The sequence below is a fragment of the Rattus norvegicus genome, chromosome X (genome assembly GCF_021556685.1).
Source record: "Rattus norvegicus strain SHRSP/BbbUtx chromosome X, alternate assembly SHRSP_T2T, whole genome shotgun sequence".
Classification (NCBI taxonomy): domain Eukaryota; kingdom Metazoa; phylum Chordata; class Mammalia; order Rodentia; family Muridae; genus Rattus; species Rattus norvegicus.
Window position 1 is genome coordinate 119,374,088 of NC_141554.1, and position 23,825 is coordinate 119,397,912.

Consider the following 23,825-nt stretch of genomic DNA (forward strand, 5'->3'; position numbering starts at 1 on the left):
GGATTACTTGAGTATTCCCTAACTTGTTACAACCCTGCATACTATTATTTTCCTCACAGGAGCTATCTGAACATTTATACTAATTCATTTTTGAACTAGCCATCTGCTGAAAGTTGAGTGTATTTAATAACCAGAGAGAAGATTTCATTGAACTCTTATTCAGGTTTTGTCAGTTTAATATATGTATATATTATATTGTGATAATCTTCATACTCATTACCTCCTTTTATAATCTCCTACTCCTGCAGTTCATCTTCTTTCCAGCTAGTCCTTCCCCTAACGTTGGGGTCTTATTTTGGGGACAGGTCCTAGACAGGTAGCTACAACCTCTCTGTCTCCCTGATTCCATATGCTTTTGGGCCCCAGTGGCCTCATGCATGAGGTCTAATCCTCCTGATTACACTGGCCATGTCATATGAGAAGAGCATTTCACAGCACTCCCACCTGTCTTCTAGTTTCTCTGATCATTATACCCCTTTTCTATGATGTTCCAGAGAGAAAACTTTTTAAACTCTGAGCCTTTAGTTCTGAGCATTGAAAAATGATAAAATCAAACTTTGCATGCACTGTTACACATTTGGTTCTTAAATGATTCCTCATACATACTCAGACAAGTCATGGGCAAAATGGCTCAGTCAGTAAAGGTGGCTATAACCAAGTTGGATGACCTAAATTCAATCTTCTAGCCTCACATGGTGGAAGGGGTGGAAGGAAAGGAGTAACTTCTGCTAATTTTCCCCTGAACTCAACACCTCTTACATGCATGTGAGTGTACAAACACACACACACACACACACACACACACACACACACACACACACACCTCCCACAGAAATAAAATAAAAGTCACACAGGAATCATATGTTTACTGTGTATTCTACGGTCTAATAAGAATTCTATATCAGATGTACTTTCTTCAATGTGAGTAAAAATAGTGTGCTATATCACCATGGTTACCTGACAATTTTTTTTCAAGAAATCTGAAGGTAAAAACCAATCTGAAAGGATTAGTTCAAGAGCATAAAGGACCAAAGCACAACCAAGTTTTTCAATGAAGTTCTAAAGTTCTTTCTTCTTCAAACATAATTTATATATAACCACAAGTCCATCCTCTTCCATTAAGTAAGATTTTATTCTTTTCCAAGTCACCCTCAACCTTCCCATAAATCACCTACTTTATACACTGGACTTGACAATTTAACTGAAATGAAAAGAGGATACACATACACACACACACACACACACACACACACACACACACACACACACTCCTGCTCACTCGCAAAATGTTTTAACTTTCTGTTTCATTATATTTCAAGATAATTATTTATAATTGTTTTACTTATTTTGGCGAATGACATGGACTTTTAACAGTTTGAATTTTATTTCTGAATACTTAATAGTCATATGATTTTGCTTCAAGTATTTCCAAGTGTTTGCATGAGTTTTATGAACTAGGCTAATGACAGATGTAACCTATTATCAAGCATAGTTTTAATGAGCAACATTTAAATATAACGTTCACTGTTTCAGTGTTCAGAAGCCTCTTAATTAATATCTGCTATAAAATTGTGCTGCTAGGGGTTTGGGATTTAGCTCAGTGGTAGAGCACTTGCCTAGTAAGCGCAAGGCCCTGAGTTCAGTCCCCAGCTCCGAAAAAAAAAAATTGTGCTGCTAAAAACCACATGGAGATAAATATTTTTCCCCAATTTTGCCTGAGCAAAATTGATACTTAAAGAACTTACAATGCTTTAGAGGCAGCATCAAAATGTCTGTGATAAATGCTACAGGGAGAAAAAAGAAATTGATGGGAGTAGTTACTGATAGTGAATTCAATTTTGTGATTTAATCTCCTATTATTATTTTATACTTGAGAAAAATAATTAAATTCAGGTTTTCTATGTCCTCACTCACTTGTGCATAAGTGCCCTTAGAGTCTATGGGAATGCAATAGATTCTGTTTAAAGGGTAGCCAATTGACTCATCATCTAAAAATGGACTTTCTAAAAATTCACAAAAGGCTAACCTTCCCAAGTTTAAATGTTTGACTCACATGTAGAGTATGAGAGGTTTAAATCAGAAAATATTTTATTTGTTCCCCTTGTTAGTTATTTGAGGCTTGAGGAATTTTTCATTCTCTCTCTCTTTTGTAATTTCACACTTATTATTTCAAATATACATGGCACTTATTATTATTTATGTCACATAATTCACATAACTTATTCCTCCTATATTGTGTTCCCAAGCCTCTACAAACACTTCAAGACAATTTACCATTTGGTTTAGTCAATGTTAAAACGTAAATTTTTAATGATGGCTTTAGTTCTGTGATAGAGGAAGTATATTTGCTCCTTGGTTTTGGAGAAAAATAAGACAGAACTTAAACAAATTAAAGGGAATAAGGTTTAGCTGCATAAGAAGTCATGACTTTGATTGAAAATAGTTTTAGTTAATAAATTAGGAATCTATGTGTATAACACTTTGTAATTTCTGTTTTCTTAGCGAAACTGGAACCTAAGTAATGAATTGCTAGTCAATGTTTTTATCTGTAATTTTAAGGGAAATAATATATAATTGGCTAATTTCTAAGAATTACACCAAGGCTGAGAATATGTATAAAGTGTTTTATGAGATCAGGACCATATGTAGCTATTGCAAGTCCACTGATATTGTTCAAGTATAATCCTATTGGAACATAGTGCACTTTACACCACCATTGACTCTTGGTTATTCCAATTTGTAGATACAAGAAAAAATAAAGAGTAAAAACCATTTTCAAACTTTGAGCAGTACTAAAACAGGAAATTTTGATATTTTAGAGAGATAAAAAGGGAAAAGCTAAAGGACACTGATACTTAATTTAGACATTTTTCATCACCCATTTCTATACCTCAAAAAGGAGGAGTTGTGTGTTGTCTGGTGGCTAATAAAAGGGCCTAACAGTCTGTGGAGATCACTCTCTCACAATATATTTTGTGTCTCTGGTCACTAGGAAGTCAGAATGCATATGTTCTCAAGAGTAAGGAAATGTTTTTGATGGAATTGAAAGGTAGATGTTGAATAATAACGGCAGACCATATTAATTAATGTTTGCCTTTGGTGTGTGAGAGAGGGAATGTAATTGCTCTTCTACTTGCTATTAATTAATTAATAATTTGAATGACTAGGAAAAGAGAGTTCTGTTAAATGATATGAGAGATGAGGAATTACATTTTGCTCTAGTGAAATTAGGATTTCAAGTTTTTGAAAGAAACTAAGACCACTAAAGAAAGACAGATTTTTATTTTTTATTTTTATATTCCTTGAAAATACATATAGACTACATAAAATGGACCTTAAAATATTTTGTTGTGTTCTCAAGCATTTACTGCTCCCTCTCTTATACACATTTCAACATACACACATGCACATATGCACACAGACACACATACACGTTCACTCGCACACACACACACATGCACACACACACACACACTTTTTCTGATTGCGAAATTGGTACTTACAACCTCAAAAATGTAACAGACATGAACCTTGAAATCGTTTTATAAGCCTAAAAAAAATAGACTTATTAGCTACGTCTTTGGCATGGCAAAAATTTAGTCAAACCCAAACTCAAAAACACAGAAGAGGCCGAATAGAGAACATAGCGTTTTGACTTCTCTCTGCTTAGTTACACACCCCTAGGAAGAAAACCTAAAAGAGCAATCTGTTCGTTACTGGGACTCAGTGTTGGTATAAAGATTGATAGTTGAAGGCTCTGCTCAGCAAAGCTGCATTCATTTTTTTCTTGACCAGCATAATTCTCAACCGGCATTTAAAAATATGGAATGTAATAATAACTGATTAGTAACCTGATAGATTATTTGTAATATATCAATCATTTCAAAGACAACTTAAAGAAACAAAAGTCGTCCAACGTGAATTTTTTTTATAAGCTGCTGGACGATGTAGTACCATCTGTCAATCTACAAAATAAGCTAAGAGTGTTCTTTCAATCATCTGATACACCCAACCTTTTATTTTTAAGTTTCAGTACTACATTATCTGCTTGGTCTGTAATATTTCATCAATTACTACTAACTAGTTATTAAATAGAGGAGCTGCTGTACACAGAATAGATGATAAACTTGCTTAGTGTATTTATTTAGTTACAAACCACTTATTGCTGCCCTCTGGTGGATAGTGTTGGTTAATGCAAAGGTAGAAATAGAGATGGATTGTTTCATTTTGAGGAGAAATAAAACTTAGAAATTTATAAAATATGTTTGTGTTATACAAATTCTTGAAATTTGTTATAGATTTTTATTTTCCTATAAGATGAAACCTTTTAATTTTAGACATGTAAAATAATGTAAAATTTTATGTTTCCTCAATGACTTGCAAATCTCAAGGACCTATTCAAAGGACCTTTGCAAAACATTGATTTGAAGCTCTATTTACCCAAAAAGAATATGCAGTAAAAGCATACAGCACTAGATCCTGAACAAGAAGTCTTACAAAAATTAATAGTTTTGTGCCTATAAGTAGGTGAAAAGAAATATTCTTAGATATTCTTCATTGCTTCCATATGTTTCCCTGTTCTTGAAATGAAGTATTGACTATCGTAACACTAAAGATGTTCAATTGAGTTAATTTAATTTAATTGTCTGATATGCAAGTTATTTCGTATTTTAACTAATACTCTTTTTTTCTTTTTTTCTTTTCTCTCCTCAGGGAATGAAACAATTCTGTTAACTTCCTAATTCTCAGTTTGAAACTCTGGTTGCTTAAGCCTGAAGCAATCATGGTGAACCTTGGCAACGCGGTGCGCTCGCTCCTGTAAGAATTCTATTACTTAAGTTAAAGCAATAGTTACTTTTATGGTTGCCTACTCAATGATATGAAAAGGCTTGCATAAGACCAGGCTACTCTATGGCCTGTATCAAAAATATGAATATTTTGTATTTAAAGATAATAAATGGGGAATAAGAATAATCTGGCATCTAATTAAATTTTAAGACTCATCTACTCAAATGATATAGAGATAATAGCCTCAATTCCACCTATTCTAGTTTTTATGGTTGCTTCTTCCCCTTTCTTTCTTGTACGAACTGAACAATTACAAAAATCAAATGGCTGCTTATTGTGGTACTGACACCAAGGTGTGAGGTCAACTTAGGAAAGACACGTGCTGAACTGAGAAAGGGAAGAGAGGATGTTTGTCTAAGCAACTGATTTTGTAAGGAGTAGTAGAGGATGCTAGAGATCTGAAGGCAGGGATTGAGGATGTAGCTGATAGAGCAGCACACTGTGATCCTGGAATCAATCAATAGTTGAATTCAGTAGAATGAGATGTAATGACTAGGTAAAGAATCATATACCAGAATAAAGCCACTGTAAGTCTCACCCAACCCAAACTTACTATTTGAGAAGTGGATAAAACCTGAGCACTTTCACCAAGAAGTCTTGAATCCCTTTGCTCCTATGTAATAGGTGAAAGTAATAAACAGGAAAAGAGATAAAAGTAAAACTAAAAATGAGATAGATAGGTAGATAGATAGATAGATAGATAGATAGATAGATAGATAGATAGACATAAGTAGATAAATAGATCTCATTCAGAATAGCCAGTCACAAATGATATTTCCAAACATGAAATTTTTTAAATTATTTTATTTATTTGCATTTCGGGCATGACCTCCTCCTGGTTCCCCCTCTCACATTCCTCTTCCCCCTTGCCTCCAAGAGTGCTTCCTCTACCAGACTTTCCCCTTCCCTGGGGCTGCAAGTTTCTCAAGGTCTAACTGCATAATCTCCCACTAGGTCCAAACCAGCCAGACCTCTGTTCTGTATGTGCCAGGGGCCTTGGACTGGCCTGTGTCTGCTCCTGGCCGGGGTTCTGTCTCTGGGAGCTCCGTGGGGTTTGGGTTACTGGAGACTGCTGATCTTCCTGTGGGGTAGCTCTCCCCTTCAGCTTCTTAAATCCTTCCCCTAATTCAACCATAGGGGTCCCGAATTCAGTTCAGTATACATATCTGCTTCTGTCTCTCTGCTGTCAGCTGCTGGTAGGGGCTCTCCATGCTAAACTCCTGTCTGTAAGCATAGCAGAGTAGTGTTAGGCCTTGGTGCCCCCTCCCCAACCCCATGAAATGGATCCCAAGTTGGGCCAGTCACTTGACCTCCTTTCCCTCAGTCTCTTCTCCATTTTTGTCCATACAGTTCTTTTAAACAGGAACAATTCTGGGTCAGAAATTTTGATTGTGGATTAGTAACACTGTCCCTCTAACTGGGGCCTTGTCTATTTCCTGGAGGTGGACTCTTAGAGTTCCCACTTCTCAATGTTGGGCATTTTGGCTAAGGCCACTCCCCTTAAGAGTCTCTCACATCCTGGTTTCTGGTACATCCTAAAGAGCCCCCCACCCTCCTGAGGCTGCTTATTTCCATTTTTCTGTTGGCCCTTTGGGCTTCTCTACTGCCCCCCATACCTCATCCTGTCTCCCTTTTCCCCTTCCCTTCCCTTCTCCCACCCAGTTCCCTCCCTCCTGCTGCCCCCCCCCCATATTATTTTCTTCCCCCCTTCTAAGTGGGAGAAAATTTTGAACGTAATTGTATTTTTAAAATCAGGGAAGATACATGTGTTGGTTTTGTAGGACACACCTTAGGAGCTCACATCTTGAGCAAATATTTGTCTTTGAAATGTAAATATATCTCATCACTATGAGGGAAATTAATTTGAATTAACAAAAGTGAAATAGAAACATCTCCCTTGTCTTAGATTGCCACCTAATCCGAAATTCTTACGGGTAGAATCTAAGGACCAATGTAAAAATATGTATTTTAAATGACTTAAGAGATTGAATTCCTACCTCTGTCCATGGGAATCAATCATATACAGACATTACTCTAAAGCCTAGAGTTAAGTCCCAGAAAACCAAGGGCACAAAAGAAGTAGACAGTAGGGAGCATTAATGTTTAAGACACAAGGTAAGAAGTGGACAACCATCAGAAACTCACTTTGCAAACATAAGAATTTGGAAATACTTCTAAAAAGAAATGAGTATGTATTGTGTCACAGCACCTTTCAAAACACATTCATAAAAATAGTTCTGATAAAGTCTTATACTTTCTTTTAAATTTAGGACAACACAATTCAACTTCCAAGTATCTTGTCTGGCCACTGGATGCTTTAAAGAACTTTACCATTATTTCTGTCACAGCTGTCTTAAAGAAGAGGTCAAAGAAATTAATATTTTAAAAATATAAAGAATAAAACATTAAGTCAGTCTCTGAAAGAAAAATACCATGTATTTTCTCTCATCGTAAAGCCTTAACTTCATCGATACAATTAATCATGCATGAACAGATGACATGAAAATTAAAGCAAAACTCTCAGGAATAAAGAGGTTTAAGGAGAGTGAGGGTGTCTATTGTGGTGTGGGAGGCAGACATACTTAGAATACTTTCTATGTTTATATGAAAATGGTCTTCCATAATCAAACATTATAAAATATAGATTAAAAAGAAAATAATAAACTATCACACCAAGTCAAACAAGACTGTGTTTTGGGACAACAGTACTATTTTAATACAGTCTGAAACTAGACCTTATGATGGACCCTGGTCCTGTCATTTACTTCGCTACATTGGCTTGAGAAAATGTCAGAACCCTTATAGCAGTCACTCAGTAAAAAAGAGTGATAAAAACGGGAAATGAAGAAGATGGAGGAGTCATGGTCATAGTACTGGAGGGATGGCTACACGCTATTGTATAGTAGAAGCGAAATATTGTGTGTAAACAGAGCCTGAATTTCCTTTTTCTTTTCTTTTTAATTTTCAGGATGCACCTAATCGGCCTATTGGTTTGGCAATTCGATATTTCCATAAGTCCAGTAGCAGCTATAGTAACTGACACTTTTAATTCCTCCGATGGTGGACGCTTGTTTCAATTCCCGGACGGGGTACAAAACTGGCCAGCACTTTCAATCGTCGTGATTATAATCATGACAATAGGGGGCAACATTCTTGTTATCATGGCAGTAAGCATGGAGAAGAAACTGCACAATGCAACCAATTACTTCTTAATGTCCCTAGCCATTGCTGATATGCTGGTGGGACTACTTGTCATGCCCCTGTCCCTGCTTGCTATTCTTTATGGTGAGTACAATTTTATTCCTTTCTCAATCTCAGATTGTTCTCCAGGTTTGAAATAGTCCTCGGGATGTAATTCACACAGTTAATAATTTACCTATAGAATCTGAAAAACAAAAACAATAAAAACAAAAAGTAAGCAAGACATATTGATTGGATAGGTTAAGATATGTGAAATAAAACTTGAGCTGACTTTTCAAAAGTTAAAACACCTATTTTGTAATATATTGAAATTATGCATGAACATTTTCTTTGCAAGTGTCAGTTATAAACAATAAATAACCATAAAAATGAGAGTGGCACCCTGCCCTGTATTTGGGCTAGCACATTAACTGTCAATGCCACATCTAATACAAAAAAAAGAAAGCAAAACTTGTCTTTTTAACATAATTTTATTTTAAGAAATGTTTCTGGGTGAGAGATATTGAACCCAGGGCCTCATCCACTCTAGGCAAGTGCTCAGTTACTGCTCTACACCCCGGCACATGAAATCTTTTATGTTGACAAACTACTTGGTACAAATTATGCACTCAACGGGATTTGCTCCTCTTTTTCATGCAGTCTATAAGTCGTGGTTTTATAAGGTATAACAATTAATATCTTAGCACATAAATGCAAGTTCATACCACAACCATAAAACTCAGCTTCAGTTATTTTCAAGAGTCTTCATTTTTTTTCCTTTGATTTTCTGCCATCTCTTTACTTTGTTCATTTTAATCTATGTTTTGGCTAATATTTCAAAAAAATCAGTCCTGGTCATGAATCCTCAATTGTCTTCCAGAAGACCTAGTTTGATGCACAGCATCTACATGGCAGTTCACCAGTATTTCTAACTGTAGTTTTAGGAGATTTGATGCTCTCTTTTGACCTCTGCAGGCCATAGGGCATGCATGTGGTACAGACATACATATAAGGAACACAGCCATACACACAAAATTAAAAGGGAAACATCCAACATTTAAAAATATTGATAGGAAATATAAATGAATGAATCAAAGCTCATGTGTACTTCCTGCATCAGGCTCCCACGGGTGTGTACCAATCTATTTGTCACTAAGTACCATAACTACAAAATTTGAAAATCAAGCTCAAATTTAGTTATTAATATCTGGAAGTCCCAGCTAACTTTAATTATTCACGTACTCATCATCCTGTAGAGTAAAAGAGAGATGTCCAACAAGTTCCCCAAATGCATAAGGGAATTAGACAATAAAAATATTACTAAAATAGTATCTAGCCTAAAAGTCTTAAAAAGAAGAAAGATTTAAAAAATCTTAAAGAATCTTAAAAAGCGATGTGTCTCAAACATCATCTCTCATGATATATAAAACTTACCCATTCCCAAGTCTACAGTGGCAGTCCCTAATTTTAGCAACTCCACGAGTTTCAGAGACGCATTTACCTCAAAGCACCTATATCACACTGGTTATCTGGCCTTTTACTTCTCCAGGATTAGTGAAAACATGGTCCCATAAGTGAGGTGAAACAGCAAATTCAAAGGTACAGTTAAGACTGTGAGCTCCTCACTGCCTGCCTTTTTTGGGTAGATCAAGGACAGGCTATGAAAAAGTTTATAAAAAATGTAACAAAAATAAAAAAGAACATTACTGGGAAGGCTGAGATTGATCTAAAAACACCACTGCAAAGCAAACTCTGAAAAGTTACGAAGATAAGCTTCAGGTCACAGAGGGAAAAGTCTGCACAAATCTCAAGAAAAAGTCATTTCCTGGAGGCAGAATGGAGTGAAAAGGAAAAATAAACATGAGAGGCAGAATTGACATTTGAAGAAAATGGGTCAGTGCAATGGTGAAGAGAATAAAACATATTTTACAGGACAGAAATGTCACAGATAAGTGCCATCAACTCTTCCCATACTGCCCTCCACTCTTCACTTAAATTCCTTGAAATAAACCACATTGCTACACCTGGGAAGATGTTATTGGCTTAAAACCTTAGAAATCAGCAAGAAAGATGCAAATTCCCTTCATCTGTGTCATTACTATAGAATAGATCACAATTGAAAACATATGCTGCACACTTCATCAAGATATGTCAGACCCAGGAAAACAAATATCACTTCTTCTCATCACGTGAAGAATCTAGAGTTATTAACATGACAAATAAATAATATGAAAACATAATGTCTATTTGGGAAGAGGATGGCATTCAATGTGGAGAATTAGAGGGAAATACTATCAAAGCAATATATGTATTTCATGGTTTAGTCTACTATTTTTTGTATAATAAATATAAACTAATAAAAATAAAACCGAAGAAAACAAAAACAAAATACTTCAGGTGATATTAAATATTTTAAGTAAACACATTAATATGTCAAAATGCTTTCATAAAGCAACCTGACAACTGTGAATATAAATACTTTTTCTCCCTTAAAACACTTGGTCTTAAATAGTCCCATGAGAAGTAGTGGTTATTAATGACTACAATAAAAGAATGTAATGAAGAATACAAACAAAACAGTGATGAAAGTAGACATTGTGATCTTGATGTCTGACAGTCAATTTCAAATGAAAACAGAGGAGAAAGGATGTTCAATGATAAAAGACAAAGTTAACAGCAAATAGGTAGCAGGCACAAAAGTCTGTATATTCTATAATAATCATGAACACTAAAAGTAAAATATTCAAAAGAGGGAAACGATTTTAAGATCTACTCACCACAAGGGAGACTGGAGAATGTGAGAAGGTATGCATGATGGTATGTACCTTAAACCCATCATTCAGAATCCCCATCAATTCAAGAGCATGTTGGTCTACATAGTGAGTTCAAAGCTAGCCGGGACAATTTAATGCGACTATCAGAAGACTGTGTAGAGGCAGGACAAAGTAATTATGAGTAAAGACATTATGTTATGATATATATTAAGTATTTCCATTTATAAAGAATGTATCTTCTTACAGATTGCAGATTAAACTGACAAAAGGTCACTAGAAAGTCGAAATTTCATAAAAGTACTTTCTAATAACAAGATTCTAGAAATCATTAAAAACAAAATTTTAAGAACATTTTAAGTAGTTTAGACATTTAAAAAAAATCTTTTGTGTTTTGATTGGCTTTTGTTTTTGTTTTTACATAGGATTTCTCCATGTAGCCTTGACTCCAGAAATGAAAATTTGCTAAAAAGAAGCATTTTATTTAACTATACTTAGAATATACTTAGAATAATAGTCAGAGAAAGATTTATATACTTATATTTATATTCATATCTATTTTGAAAAATTAAAACACACAAATAAAATTTTCTTAAAGCAGTGATGGAAACCCACAAAGAAAGCCCAAAAAATAAAACAAAAAAAGATAAAGAAAAATTCAAAGAGAGATAATAGAAGTAATTGTTTGGGTAAAGAATAGAAAGAAATATATTCAATTCCAAAATAAAAACCTGTTTTAAAATGGAAAATTTTAGCCAATTTAAAACAGGGAAAAAAGATATATAGAGAAAAACAGTATAGTAATTGAGAAATAACCAAAAATAATAACTTTTTAGGATCTTGAGCTTTTTTGTAGCATCACATGCACAGCAATTAAAACGAAAATTAATTGGATGTGGTTTAGTGATAGAAAGTTTGCCTTACCTTTGCAAGGCACTGAATTCTATCCCAGCCCTCCCAAAAAAATCTAGGTCAGAAAAATGTATGTTCACCAATAACTAGATAATTAGAATCATTAAGAAGAGAATTTTGCAAGCTATGTTTTACAAGTACATATTCAAAAATAATTTGTGTTTTTATACACTAGCAAGAGAAATTGGAAAACAAATTCAAGGTTACTGTTTTTAATATAATTAAAACAAATAAGAAGTATAAATCTACTAAAATATCTAATGGAGGTACATGAAGAAAATTTAAAACACTAGAAAAATTATTATAAATAGACTCAAGAAATTAAGATACATACCTTATTTATAATTGGACAAGTCAGTCTTCTAAGGATATTAATACTTCCTCAAATGATCTGTAGATTCAGTTCAAAAAATATCTGCATGTTTGAGGGGCACACATATAAAAGTGCTTTAAACTTTATGATTACATGTAAATGAACTAGAGTAGCTGAAACAATTTTTAAAATAAACTGATTTCAGACAGGAGAGATGGTTTGGTGACTAAAATGTTTGCTACAGGAGCATGGGGGCCTGAGTACAAAGCCATAGAACCCATGGAAAGGTGCATGATATAATCTTAGCACTCGTGTGCCACTGTGAGAGAGAGAGAGAGAGAGAGAGAGAGAGAGAGAGAGAGAGAGAGAGAGAGAGAGAGAGAGAGAGAGACAGGTTTCCTGTAAACTCACAGGGCAGCTAACCCAGTGTATATGAAGAACCTGTCTCAAACAAGTTCAAGAGCAAGGAAGGACCTCCATACTTTGTCTGAGGCATAAATGTTCCTGTACTCACACATGTATGGATAGATGGGGACACACACACACACACACACACACACACACACACACACACACACACACACAGAGAGAGAGAGAGAGAGAGAGAGAGAGAGAGAGAGAGAGAGATAGTAAGGAGACATAAGACAGAGACAGAGATGAGCAAGAATTTATTTTAATGTCAAAGACATAGAATTTGATTTGATATTAGGTTTCAGTCTCAAACAACAATATTCAAGAATGCTATGTTGGGTTGGGGGTTTAGCTCAGTGGTAGAGCGCTTGCCTAGCGAGCGCAAGGCCCTGGGTTCGGTCCCCAGCTCCGGGAAAAAAAAAAGGAAAAAAAAAGAGAGAGAGAGAGCTGACTCCAAGAATGCTATGTTGAATAGATTACAGTCAAATACTGAAAAATCAGCAAATACAACAAAGGCTCAAACTCATTTCAATGGAGAAAAAAATCTTTCTAACCAATATTACTGGAGTTATTATTTATCATATGTAAAAAACAAATTTCCATCTTCATAAAAATTACACAACTAAGAAAAACTAACTCAAATGGAATTTCAATCTAAATTCAAAACTACAAATTTTCTGTAAGAAAGGAAAAATCTTTACAACACTGGGTTAGGCCAAGGGTTCTTAGAATTGTTATTGAAATCTAAGGGTCATGTTGCCAAGAGACAGAAAGAAACTGGTGGGAAAAACTGTCTGGGCTTAGATGGCCAACGTCTTAAATACCTCAAAACAAAAGAATGAAGGGCAAAAAGGAAATAAGGAAAGGCCACCTAGAGGAGCAACAGGACACACAAGGGGGACTGGCCTTGCAGGAAAAGAACAACCCACTATCTGAATCTGCTTGTTTCCTGGGTTTTATCTCATCCTTTTAATCAGTTGTGATAACTGTGAGAGTCAGATAAAGGATTTCCAGCTATTCACTTCTGGACAAAACTCTAAATAAAATTATTGCTCCATATCTTCCATGTTATTCTATCCTTTGTTAATGTAACTAAACATCTGATCCCAGGGGTAGGCCTTATTGTCCAGTCACACAATGATAGAAAATTGAGCCATAAAAAGAATAGATAAATTATGCTTAATAAGCATGAAACAATGACATTTAACTGGTTGAAAAGGAAGATGTACTAGACAATTTTCAGTAGTAATCTAATAGAGGGTAAATAAGAAAACTAAGAGCTAATTTTTAAAAAAATGAGGAAGAGAGATGGATAGATGAGTCACCAAGGAGGACATACAAATATTAAAAATAATGAATAAATAGATAAATAAGTAAATTTGGAACGACATTTATTAACAACATTTTCAAAATAAACTGGATTTCACTTCAAATTATCTTTTGCCATTATACTATAATTCATCATGTATGTTTTCATTCACACAAACTGTTTACAGTTAAAATAATATTAAAGCTCACTCTGTCTCTACATGCTAACAGAAGCTAGGCTCAAAATTAATTAATTAACTGGGCAGTCTAAAAATTACTTATTGATTGATTTACATCCCAAATGCTGCTCTCTCCTATCCACCCTGTTGTGTTCACCCCCAGATTCCCCCTTTCACCTGGGAAAGGGTAGCTCCGCCATATTCCTCCGCCCTGGTGTATCAAGTTTCTGTAGGATTGGGCTCATCCTTTCCCACTGAGGCCAGATGTTTTCGTTAGGGTTTTACTGCTGTGAAGAGACACCATGACCAAGGCAACTCTTATAAGGACAACATTTAATTGGGGCTGGCTTACAGGTTCAGAGGTTCAGTCAATTATCATCAAGGCAAGAACATGGCAGCATCCTAGTAGGCATGGTGCGGGAGGAGCTGAGTTCTACATCTTCATTTGCAGGCTGCTATGAGGAGACTAACTTCTAGGCAGCTAGGATGAGGGTCTTATAGCCCACACCCACAGTGACACACCTACTCCAACAAGGTCACACCTTCTAATAGTGCCACTCTCTGGATGGAGCATATATACAAACCATCACACCAGACAAGGCAGCACTCTGCTATATATATATGTTCCTGGGGTCTCAGACCAGCCTACGTATGTATGCCCTTTGGTTGGTGGTTCAATCTCTTGGAGTTCAAAGGGGTCCAGGGTAGTTGACACTGTTGGTCTTCCTGTGGTGTTGACATCTCTTTGTCAGCTTTCAGCCCTTCACCTAACTCTTCCATAGTGGTCCCTGACCTCTGTCCAATGTTTGCGAGTGTCTGAATCTATCTTGGTCAGCTGCGGAGTAGAGACTCTCAGAGGACTGCTTTGCCAGGCTTCTGTCTGGAAACACAACACAGCATCGGTAATAATGTGAGGGACTGATGCCTGCCCATGGTCTCAAAAATGGACTGATCTTTGGTCGGCCATTCCTTCAGTCTCTGCTCCATCTCATCTTTGTCCTTACATTTCTTTTGGACAGGACCAATTTTTGGGTCAAAGTTTTGTAGGAGGGTTGGTGTCCCCATCCCTCCACTATGGGGTCTTGTCTGACTATTGGTGGTGGTCTTTTCAGGTTTCATTTCCCCACTGTCGGGCATTTCAGATAAGATCACCTTCATCGACTCCTTAAAACTTCCCTCGTCCTGGGTCTCTGGAACTTCCTATTTCTGGTCTCCGATTTGATTCCATTGATCAACCTGTTTGTTTCTATACATATGCCACGCAGTTTTATCACTATTGCTCTGTAGTACAGCTTTGAGGTCAGGGATGGTGATTCCTCAGAAGTTGTTCTACTGTTGAGTGTCATTTTGGCTATACTGTTTTTTGTTGTTGTTGTTGTTGTTGTTGTTTTTCCATATAAAGGTGAGAATTGTTTTTCGAGATCTTTGCAGAATTTTGTTAGAATTTTGCTGGGTATTGTAGATTGTAGAATTCTTTTGGTAAGATGGCCATTTTCACTATGTCAATCATACTGATCCATGAGAAGGGAGAGATTTTGTTCCATTTTCTAATTTCTTCCTCAATTCCTTTCTTTAGGGACTTGAAGTTCTTGTCATTCAGAGCTTACATTTGATTGGGTAGAGTCACACCAAAGTATTTGTGGCAATTGTGAAAGTTATCATTTCCCTAACTTCTTTCTCAACCAGTTCATCACGTGTGTAGAGGCAGGGTTCTGATTGGTTTGAGTTAAATTGTATCCTGCCACTTGGCTGGAGGCATTTATCAACTGGAGGAGTTTTCTGGTTGAATTTTTGGGATCATTTATTAGATTATCTGTGAACAGTGATACTTTGACTTCTTTCCTATTTGTATTCACTTAATCTCCTTTAGTTGTCTTATTGCTCAGGCTAGAACTTCAAGTACTATATTGAAGAGATAGGAGGAGAGTGAACAGCTTTGTCTTGTCCCTGAGTTTAATGGAAATGATTTAAGCTACTCTCCATTTAATTTGGTTTTGTCTATTGTCTTGTGGTATATTGCCTTTGTTGTGTTTAGATATGCACCTTGTATCCCTGCTTTCTCCAAGACTTTTAATAAGAAGTGGGTTAGATTTTCTCAAATGCTTTTTTGTATATAGTGAGATCATTATGTGGGTTTTGTTTTCTTTCAGTTTGTTTATATGGTGGATTATGTTGATGGATTTCTGTATATTGAACCACCCCTGCATTCCTGGGATAAGTCTGCTTGATCTTGATGCATGATGTCTTTGATGTATTCTTGGGTTCAGTTTCTGAGTACTTTATTGAGTATTTATTTTACATCAATGTTCATACGGGAAACTGTTTTGAAATACTTTCTTTGTTGAGTCTTTGTGTGGTTTAGGTATCAGGGTGACTGTGGCCTCATAGAATGAGTTTGGCAGAGTTGCTTCTGTTTCTAATTTGTGAAATAGTTTGAGGAGTATTGGCATTAGTGTATTAGTTGTTCTTTGAAATTCCTGTATAATTCTGCCCTAAAACCTTCTGGCCCAGGGCTGCTTTTTTTCTTTCTTTCTTTCTTTCTTTCTTTCTTTCTTTCTTTCTTTCTTTTTTTTTTTGCAGGGGGTGGAGTCTGTTGTGAGAGATCTGTAAGTGACTATGTCTATTTCTTTAGGGACTATCCAGATGTTTTACCTGATCTTGATTTAGTGTTGGTAATTTGTCCATATCTAGAAAATCGTCCCCTTCTTTTAGATTTTCCAATTTTGTGGAGTACAGGCTTAAAAAAACCAACTACTTCTACTTTTAACAGTTCAATTGTTGCCCTTCAGTAAAACCTAATGGTTCTTTGAATTTCCTCAGTGTCCATTGTTGTCTCCCATTTCATTTCTAACTTTGTTAATTTGGGTACTGTCTTCCTTTAAGTTAGTTTGGCTGATGGTTTTTGTCTTGTTGATTTTCTCAAAGAACCAGTTCTTGGTTTCTTTGATTCTTTGTATTGTTCTCTTTGTTTCTAATCCTAATTGATTGATTTCAGCCCTGAGTTTGATTATTTCCTGCCTTCTAATCTTCCTGGGTCTGATTTCTCTCTTTTTTTATTGTTTTTTTTATCATTTACATTTCTACTGTTATCTCTTTCCCCTTCACAAACCCCCTATCCAACCCCCTCCCTCCTGCTTCTATGAGAGTGCTTCCCCCACCCACTCACCTACTCCTGCCTCCCTGCCCTGGTAGTCCTGAGCCTTCACAGGACTAAGGGCCTCTCCTCCCATTGGTGCCCAACAAGGCCATCCTCTGCTACATATGCAGCTGGAACCAAGGGTCACTCCATGTGTACTCTTTGGTTGGTGATTTAGTCCTAGGGAGCTCTGGGGGTTCTGGTTGGTTGATATTGTTGTTCTTCCTATGGAGCTGCAAATTTCTTCAGCTACTTAGTGCTATGAACTTTCCTTTTAGCACTGTTTCCATAGTGTCTCATAAGTTTTGGTATGTAGTGCCCTCGTTTTCATTAAAATTTAAATAGTAATTAATTTCTTTCACTATTTCTTCCTAACCCAGTGATCATTATTTAAAGAGTTGTTCAGTTTCCATGAATATGTAGGCTTTTTGTTGTTTCTGTTTTTATTGGAGTTCAGCTTTAATCTATGGTAATCTAATAAAATGCATGGAGTTATTTCAATCTTCTTGTATTTGTTAAGATTTTCTTAGTGGCTGATTATATGGTCAATTTTGGAGAAGTTTCCATGTGGTGCTGAAAAGACAATATATTCTTTCATGGTTGGGTGAAATGTTCTATAGAAACCTCTTAAGTCCATTTGAATCATAACTTCTGCTAGATTCATTCTCTGTTTAGTTTATGACTCGGTGACTAGTCCATTGGGGAAAGTGGAGTTTGAAGTCTCCCATTATCTATTAGGGTCTGTAAGACCTCCTCCCAAGCCTTTCTATCTTTCAGAGTCTCAAATGTGAAATTGGGTGTAGTTCTGATAATTCTGCCTGTATATGTTACTTAGCCTTTTCCCTTATGCTGCTTTTAAAATTCTTTTTGTTTTGTATATTTTAATTATTATGTGACAGGAGGATTTTACTTTCTTGTACAACTTGGTGTTCTGTACCTTCTTGTAACTTTATAAACATCTCTTTATTTTGATTAGCAAAATTTTCTCTTATGATATTGTTGAAGATATTTTCTCAGTCTTTAATCTGGAAATCTTCTTTTATTACTATTATTACTAGATTTGGTCTTTTCAAAGTGTCCCAAATTTCTTGGATGTTTTGTATCATGGACTAATTAGATTTTGCATTTTCTTTGACTTATATGTGGATTTCTTGTATAGTATCTTCTACACCTGAGATTCTCTTTCATCTCCTGCATTCTCTTGGTGATGCTTATATCTGTAATTCCTATTCTCTTTCCTAGGTTGTTTATCCCCATGATTGCCTCAGTTTGTGTTTTCTTTATTGCTTTTATTCCCTTTCCAGGTCTTGAACAGTTTTATTCTTATCATTCACCTGTTTGAATGTTTATTCCTGTATTTCCTTAAGGGATTTCTGCATGTCCTCTTTAAAGGCTTCTCACATCTTTATAAGATTGGATTTAAGATACTCTTTTTGTGCTTCAGTTTTATCAATAAATCCAGGGCTTGCTGTAGCAGGGTAGCTGGGCTCTGTTGGCACCATAATTGCCTTGGGTCTTGTTGATTGTGTTCTTGTGTTGTTCTTTGGGCATCTGGGTTTCTCTGTTGTTGGGTGGATAATCTTGATAGAGGCAGGACTTCTTGGGAAGAGAGAGTGAGCTGTGAGCCAGAGAATGGAGATCAGGGTATCCTACTCTATTGGCTGTGACTCAGTCAGACCCCACCCTGTGAGTTGTTGTGCCCTGGGGCAGACCCTACTCTGCAGATTGGGTTCCAGCCAGATAGAACTGGAGTGACAGACAGATCCAACAAGTATGTATTGTCAGGCAGGGTTGCAAGCTGGTTAGTTTCAAGGCCACTGACGTCTTCCATGGAGAGGCAGGGTGCTCTTGGGGTCCCACAAGTCTCCTCCAGACTATAGAGTAAGGCCAGACCTAAACAATGGGGGTCCAGTCATAGTGTATGCTTCTCTAACCAGGGATTTTAAAGATCATTTTATTAGTTTAATAGGGCAGATCATAATCATTCTTATGATAGCATAATACCTCCATTAATTTTTCTGATTTTACATAGTTTCACTTCAAGTACAATTATTTCAAATGTGACAAGTTCAATGCCATCTTCAATAGCAAGAAAACGAACAAACATTATAGGGCAGCAATGTGTTCTAATTCATGATGAGCTTGAAAAAACAAGTAGACAGCAGTATGTCTGCTAAATCTACTTGGAAATACTGAATGTCTATTATTTACCTTGTCACTATTGAAATAATTCTTTTTCCCAGTTTTTATTTTCCATCCACTTATTCTGTCACTGAGTATCTCCTTAAAGTATTACGTTTAATCAATTTAAATTACCATTATTTTAAATAAAACAGAAAACATCTTTAGGTTACTTAGGTTGCTAACCCAATATTGAAGCATCTCTTAATGAAAGTTCTTAAACACATGTTTAATTTTATGTAGCTTTGCTGGATAAAATAAACACACTTGAGCCTTCTCATATATTTCTTATGTGAGAGACCCTAAAGCCAACTTTTAAAACAGTACACTAGATAACCTATCTATCTATCTATCTATCCATATCCATATCCATATCCATATCCATATCCATATCATATCCATATCCATATCCATATCCATATCTATATCTATATCTTCACCACTGTAAAAGATACAATCCCAGCTTGACATCTACAAAGGAGTGTGGCAGCCACAGAATCTAAATGTCAGCATGTTCAGTGTTAGCTAAGCAGAAAAACATATACACATCTTATTGGAGAGTAATGACATTGAATGGCTTTCAGATACAATTACACCACAATGGAGAAAATACATCTCAATAGGACTTTGTGAAGACGAACAAAGTTTGAAAGACAATGTTTCATTGGACTTTGGCTATAGTAATATGTCAAGACCTGAACAGCTGTTACCTTATCACGTAAAATTTCACAAAAAACTTTGTAGGCATGAAAATTAATGGTTACCTTTGCCATACTCAATTTTGAGTACATAGCTTAAAGCAAATACCCTTTTCAGTAATGAGGCTACTGTGAAAATTAATAACAACACATTTCTGCCCACCCATGGCTTATTTATTTTTCATTTGAGTAATGGTTTGCTCAAGGTCACATTATTGGGCTAATAAAATATCAGAGTCAAGTTTTGGATTATATTAAGTCTATTCTACCACCTATTTGTATTGTCAATCGTACTATTTCGGTACTCATTATTTCCTCTTGAAAAGTCAAGAGGACTGCTGAGGGCATCGTAGCTCAGTCATACAGCACTTACCTTATGGTGCACAAGGCCCTGGGTTTAATTGCAAGTACCAGAAAAAAAAATCAGGAGAATTTTGTGCGGAGAAAAGATCATGGCAGCCAATCTAGAGAAAAATTAGAAGTTAAGCTGATCTGTAGAATGTAAAGAAGGTAAGTATGCTAGTTTAAAAACTATTTCGGGGTATAGGCAAAAATGAATAGCATCACTCAAACATTATTCTGAAGCCTTTGGGATGTATTACTAGGGTATATAGATCACAGTATACTTCGAAATTGCTGTACTATTATTTTGTTCTGCTTTGTTTTCTTTAATAATTTCCTCAGATACCTAGTAAAACATTGTTATTGATATAATTGTTACATATGCTATATTTCCGCCACCCTCCTTTGGAACTTCAACCTTTTCAAAGGTCTACTGGTTAATGGCAATGGCAATGGTAATGGGTAGGATTCTTATTTAGGCTCTATCTTCATTTTTTAAAAATCTTTCAAATAGACAACACCAAGAAATGTCATACTGCATCTTCAAAATGACTACATAATAATATTATCAATTTTCCAATTCAAATGAATACACACCTTAGGTTTGGTAAAGCTCATTCTCTTTTTAGTATACTGAAATGGAAACTCTAGAACTTTGCATATTTAGACCAGGAACTTGAGAATGAAATAGAGATTTGCATTTGGTGTTTTGTCTTAGCATGTTGGATATGGTACATCAGAAATAAGCATGAGTGACAAGAATATTCAAATGTATTTAAAAGTTTGTAATTTAAATTGTGAAATAATTTTTATTTAAATTTTTAATTTTCAAAATTTTAAACATAAATAGACTATGTTGTAAGTTCTCCACCCATATCTCTCCCTTCTTCAATCCCTTCCTAGTTTCTTCCCCCAATTCCTTCTCATATCCATAATCTATGAAACCTAGTGATTCCATTTTGTATTATTCATATGTACATGTGTTCATGGCTGATTATGCGGGACTGGATCACACATTAGAGTCCTTGTTCATGGGGAAAACTGATTCTGTCAGTAACCATTGACTACCAGCATTTTTTCAATTAGGGGTGAGGTCTTTTGGACTTTTCTCTGTCTATATTGAGAGTGTCTCTTACTTAGAGCATTACTAAACTTTTATAAATATTTTGAGATTATACTAGAATTATATCATTTCCTTTTTCCTTTCCCTTGCTTCCAAATCTTTCATGTTAACCCATACCCCCGCACAATTTCAAATTTGTAGCCACTTTTTCTTTAACTGCTATTTTTCCTTTCTGTTCTGTAGCCCCTTTTTGATATCTCTCTATATCACTGATGTTACCTTTAACTTTCCAAAAAGACAGAAGTATGCCTCAGAATTCTGAGATTTACAGTCCACAATTGATTGAATGATGGAGTATGTCAAAGGCTATCATGAACAGATATACTCCAAATGAGTTAAGCCTCTTTCTGCATACAGATTGGCAAATAGCCAAGAGACATAAGTTCCATATAAATAGCTAGCACTTAGGTCACTATGGCACCCAATTCCTCAGCCAACAGAATGTAGCCACAGCTGTTTGCATTCTCAGTTTCCAGCCCTACACCCATCTTCTTCACATTCTGCACAATTACTAGTTTTCTGTCCATAGTCATCTCTAAGAAATTACTTCAAAAGCCATATATTCCATGGTAACAACCTCGTTTTCTAAGATCCTCCTCGTTTTTTTTTATTTTTAAACTCCAGATTTTATTCCCCTCCCAGTCCACCCTTTGACTGTTCCACATCCCATACCAGCTCCTTACCCCTCCCCCATCTCCACTACCACCAGACCGCGAAACTTCCTGGGGCATCCAGTCTCTTGAGGGTTAGGTGCATCTTCTCTAACTGAACCCAGACCCAGGAGTCCTCTGCTGTATATATGTTGAAGGCCTCATCTCAGCTGTAGTACACTGCCTGGTTGGTGATACAGTGTCTGACAGATCTCAGGGGTCCAGGGTAATTGAGACTGCTGATCCTCCTACAGGGTTGACCTCCTCCTCAGCTTCCTCCAGTTTTTTCCACATTCAACCAGAGGGGTCAACAGCTTCTGTTCATTGGTTGTATGCAGATATCTGTATCTGACTCTTTCAGCTGCTTCTTGGGTCTTTTGGAGGGCAATCATGATAAGTCCCTTTTGGTGAGCACTCCATAGCCTCAGTAATGGTGTCAGACCTTGGAACCTCCCCTTGAGCTGGATGCCACTTTGGGCCTGTCTCTGGACCTTCTTTTCCTCAGGATCTTCTCCATTTCCATCCCTGGATTACTTTCAAACATGAAGAATTATGGGTCAGAGCTTTGACAAACCTATAACAAACCTATCCCTCACTTGATGCCCTGTCTTTCTGCTGGAGGTGGGATCAACAACTTCCCTCTTCCCACTGTAGGACATTTCATCTAAGGTCCTCCCTTTAAGTCCTGAGAGTCTCTCACTTCCTAGGTCTCTAAGCTCCTCTTTTAAGAAAAAAAAAAACATTGTTTTACAATATTTCAAATGTTTGGTTCAAGGTCAAGTAGGATTCACTTTTGTCTGCTATACACCCCAAAATACTCTCAAATACTTTAAAGAATTTGACTGTGTAAAGAAGTTATTAAACTGACAAGAGCATTCAGTATATTACGAAATGATACAACAGAGACTCTCCCATTGGTTCATATAGTCTTTGCTCATTCCTCAAGAAAACTGTAATTCAAATCACCAATTAACATATGTGAAAATCAAGCAAATTAAAGCATGGATTATCAAGAAATCCCATATCCAGTAATGAGGGGCGCTCCTCTGTATATAGCAATAGTAACTGAAAGCAATTCTCAATTCTTTCTCCCTGAGAACAAAGATAATAAGGTAAGGTAGCAATAGGAATTTCTGAGCCACAATTACATGGTCTGGTGGTTATAGACAATAATGTGATGCCATTTTCAGTAAACTAGAAGAAATGGTTTTTCATATTTTTTCATAAAAAGTGTAGTGGCTTCAAGGAGATACATATAGTTAATCTGATTTAAATTTGCACAATGTATAAATGTATTGAAGCATCACAAGGTTCCCAATCAATGTGCACACTTTTTCTGTTTATGTTTCATATGTCGGTTAAAAGACATACCATTTGCCTCTTTACAATGGTTGGCAATTTCTGTAAGATGCATAGCACTGGTAAGAGCAGACGTACTTTATATAATGTAATTGCTCAATTTCTCATTTTCATTGTACTTCCCCACCACTCCATGAGCGAACTTAAACAGCAAACACAGCTGAGATAATTCTTTTGCAAGTGAGCACAGCTAAACTTCCAAGATGGTGGTTATTTGGCTTTGAGGACATTTACTCATAAGACCTGTTCAGAAAAGTCACCACAACTAAGAACCACTGATTCAATTGGTAGATTGAATAGCAAATTTGTTTGCTCACAGTTCTGGTATAAGGGGAATAACAATCGAAATGTAAATAAGAAATACTCAAGTTAATAAAGAAAAAAATAAAAACCAAAGAAACAATAAACAAAAAA

The 23,825-nt window shown here is 36.0% G+C and overlaps 1 protein-coding gene across 2 annotated transcripts in view; it reads left to right on the forward strand.

Moving 5' to 3' along the window:
* Window positions 1-23,825, forward strand: part of Htr2c (5-hydroxytryptamine receptor 2C) — a 222,123-nt gene that overhangs the window by 105,724 nt on the left and 92,574 nt on the right. For both annotated transcript variants that reach the window (XM_087599166.1, NM_012765.3), the window contains 2 exon segments: window positions 4,714-4,818; window positions 7,817-8,133. In XM_087599166.1, coding sequence (XP_087455292.1) covers window positions 4,784-4,818; window positions 7,817-8,133 — 352 coding nt within the window. In that variant the 5' untranslated portion in view covers window positions 4,714-4,783.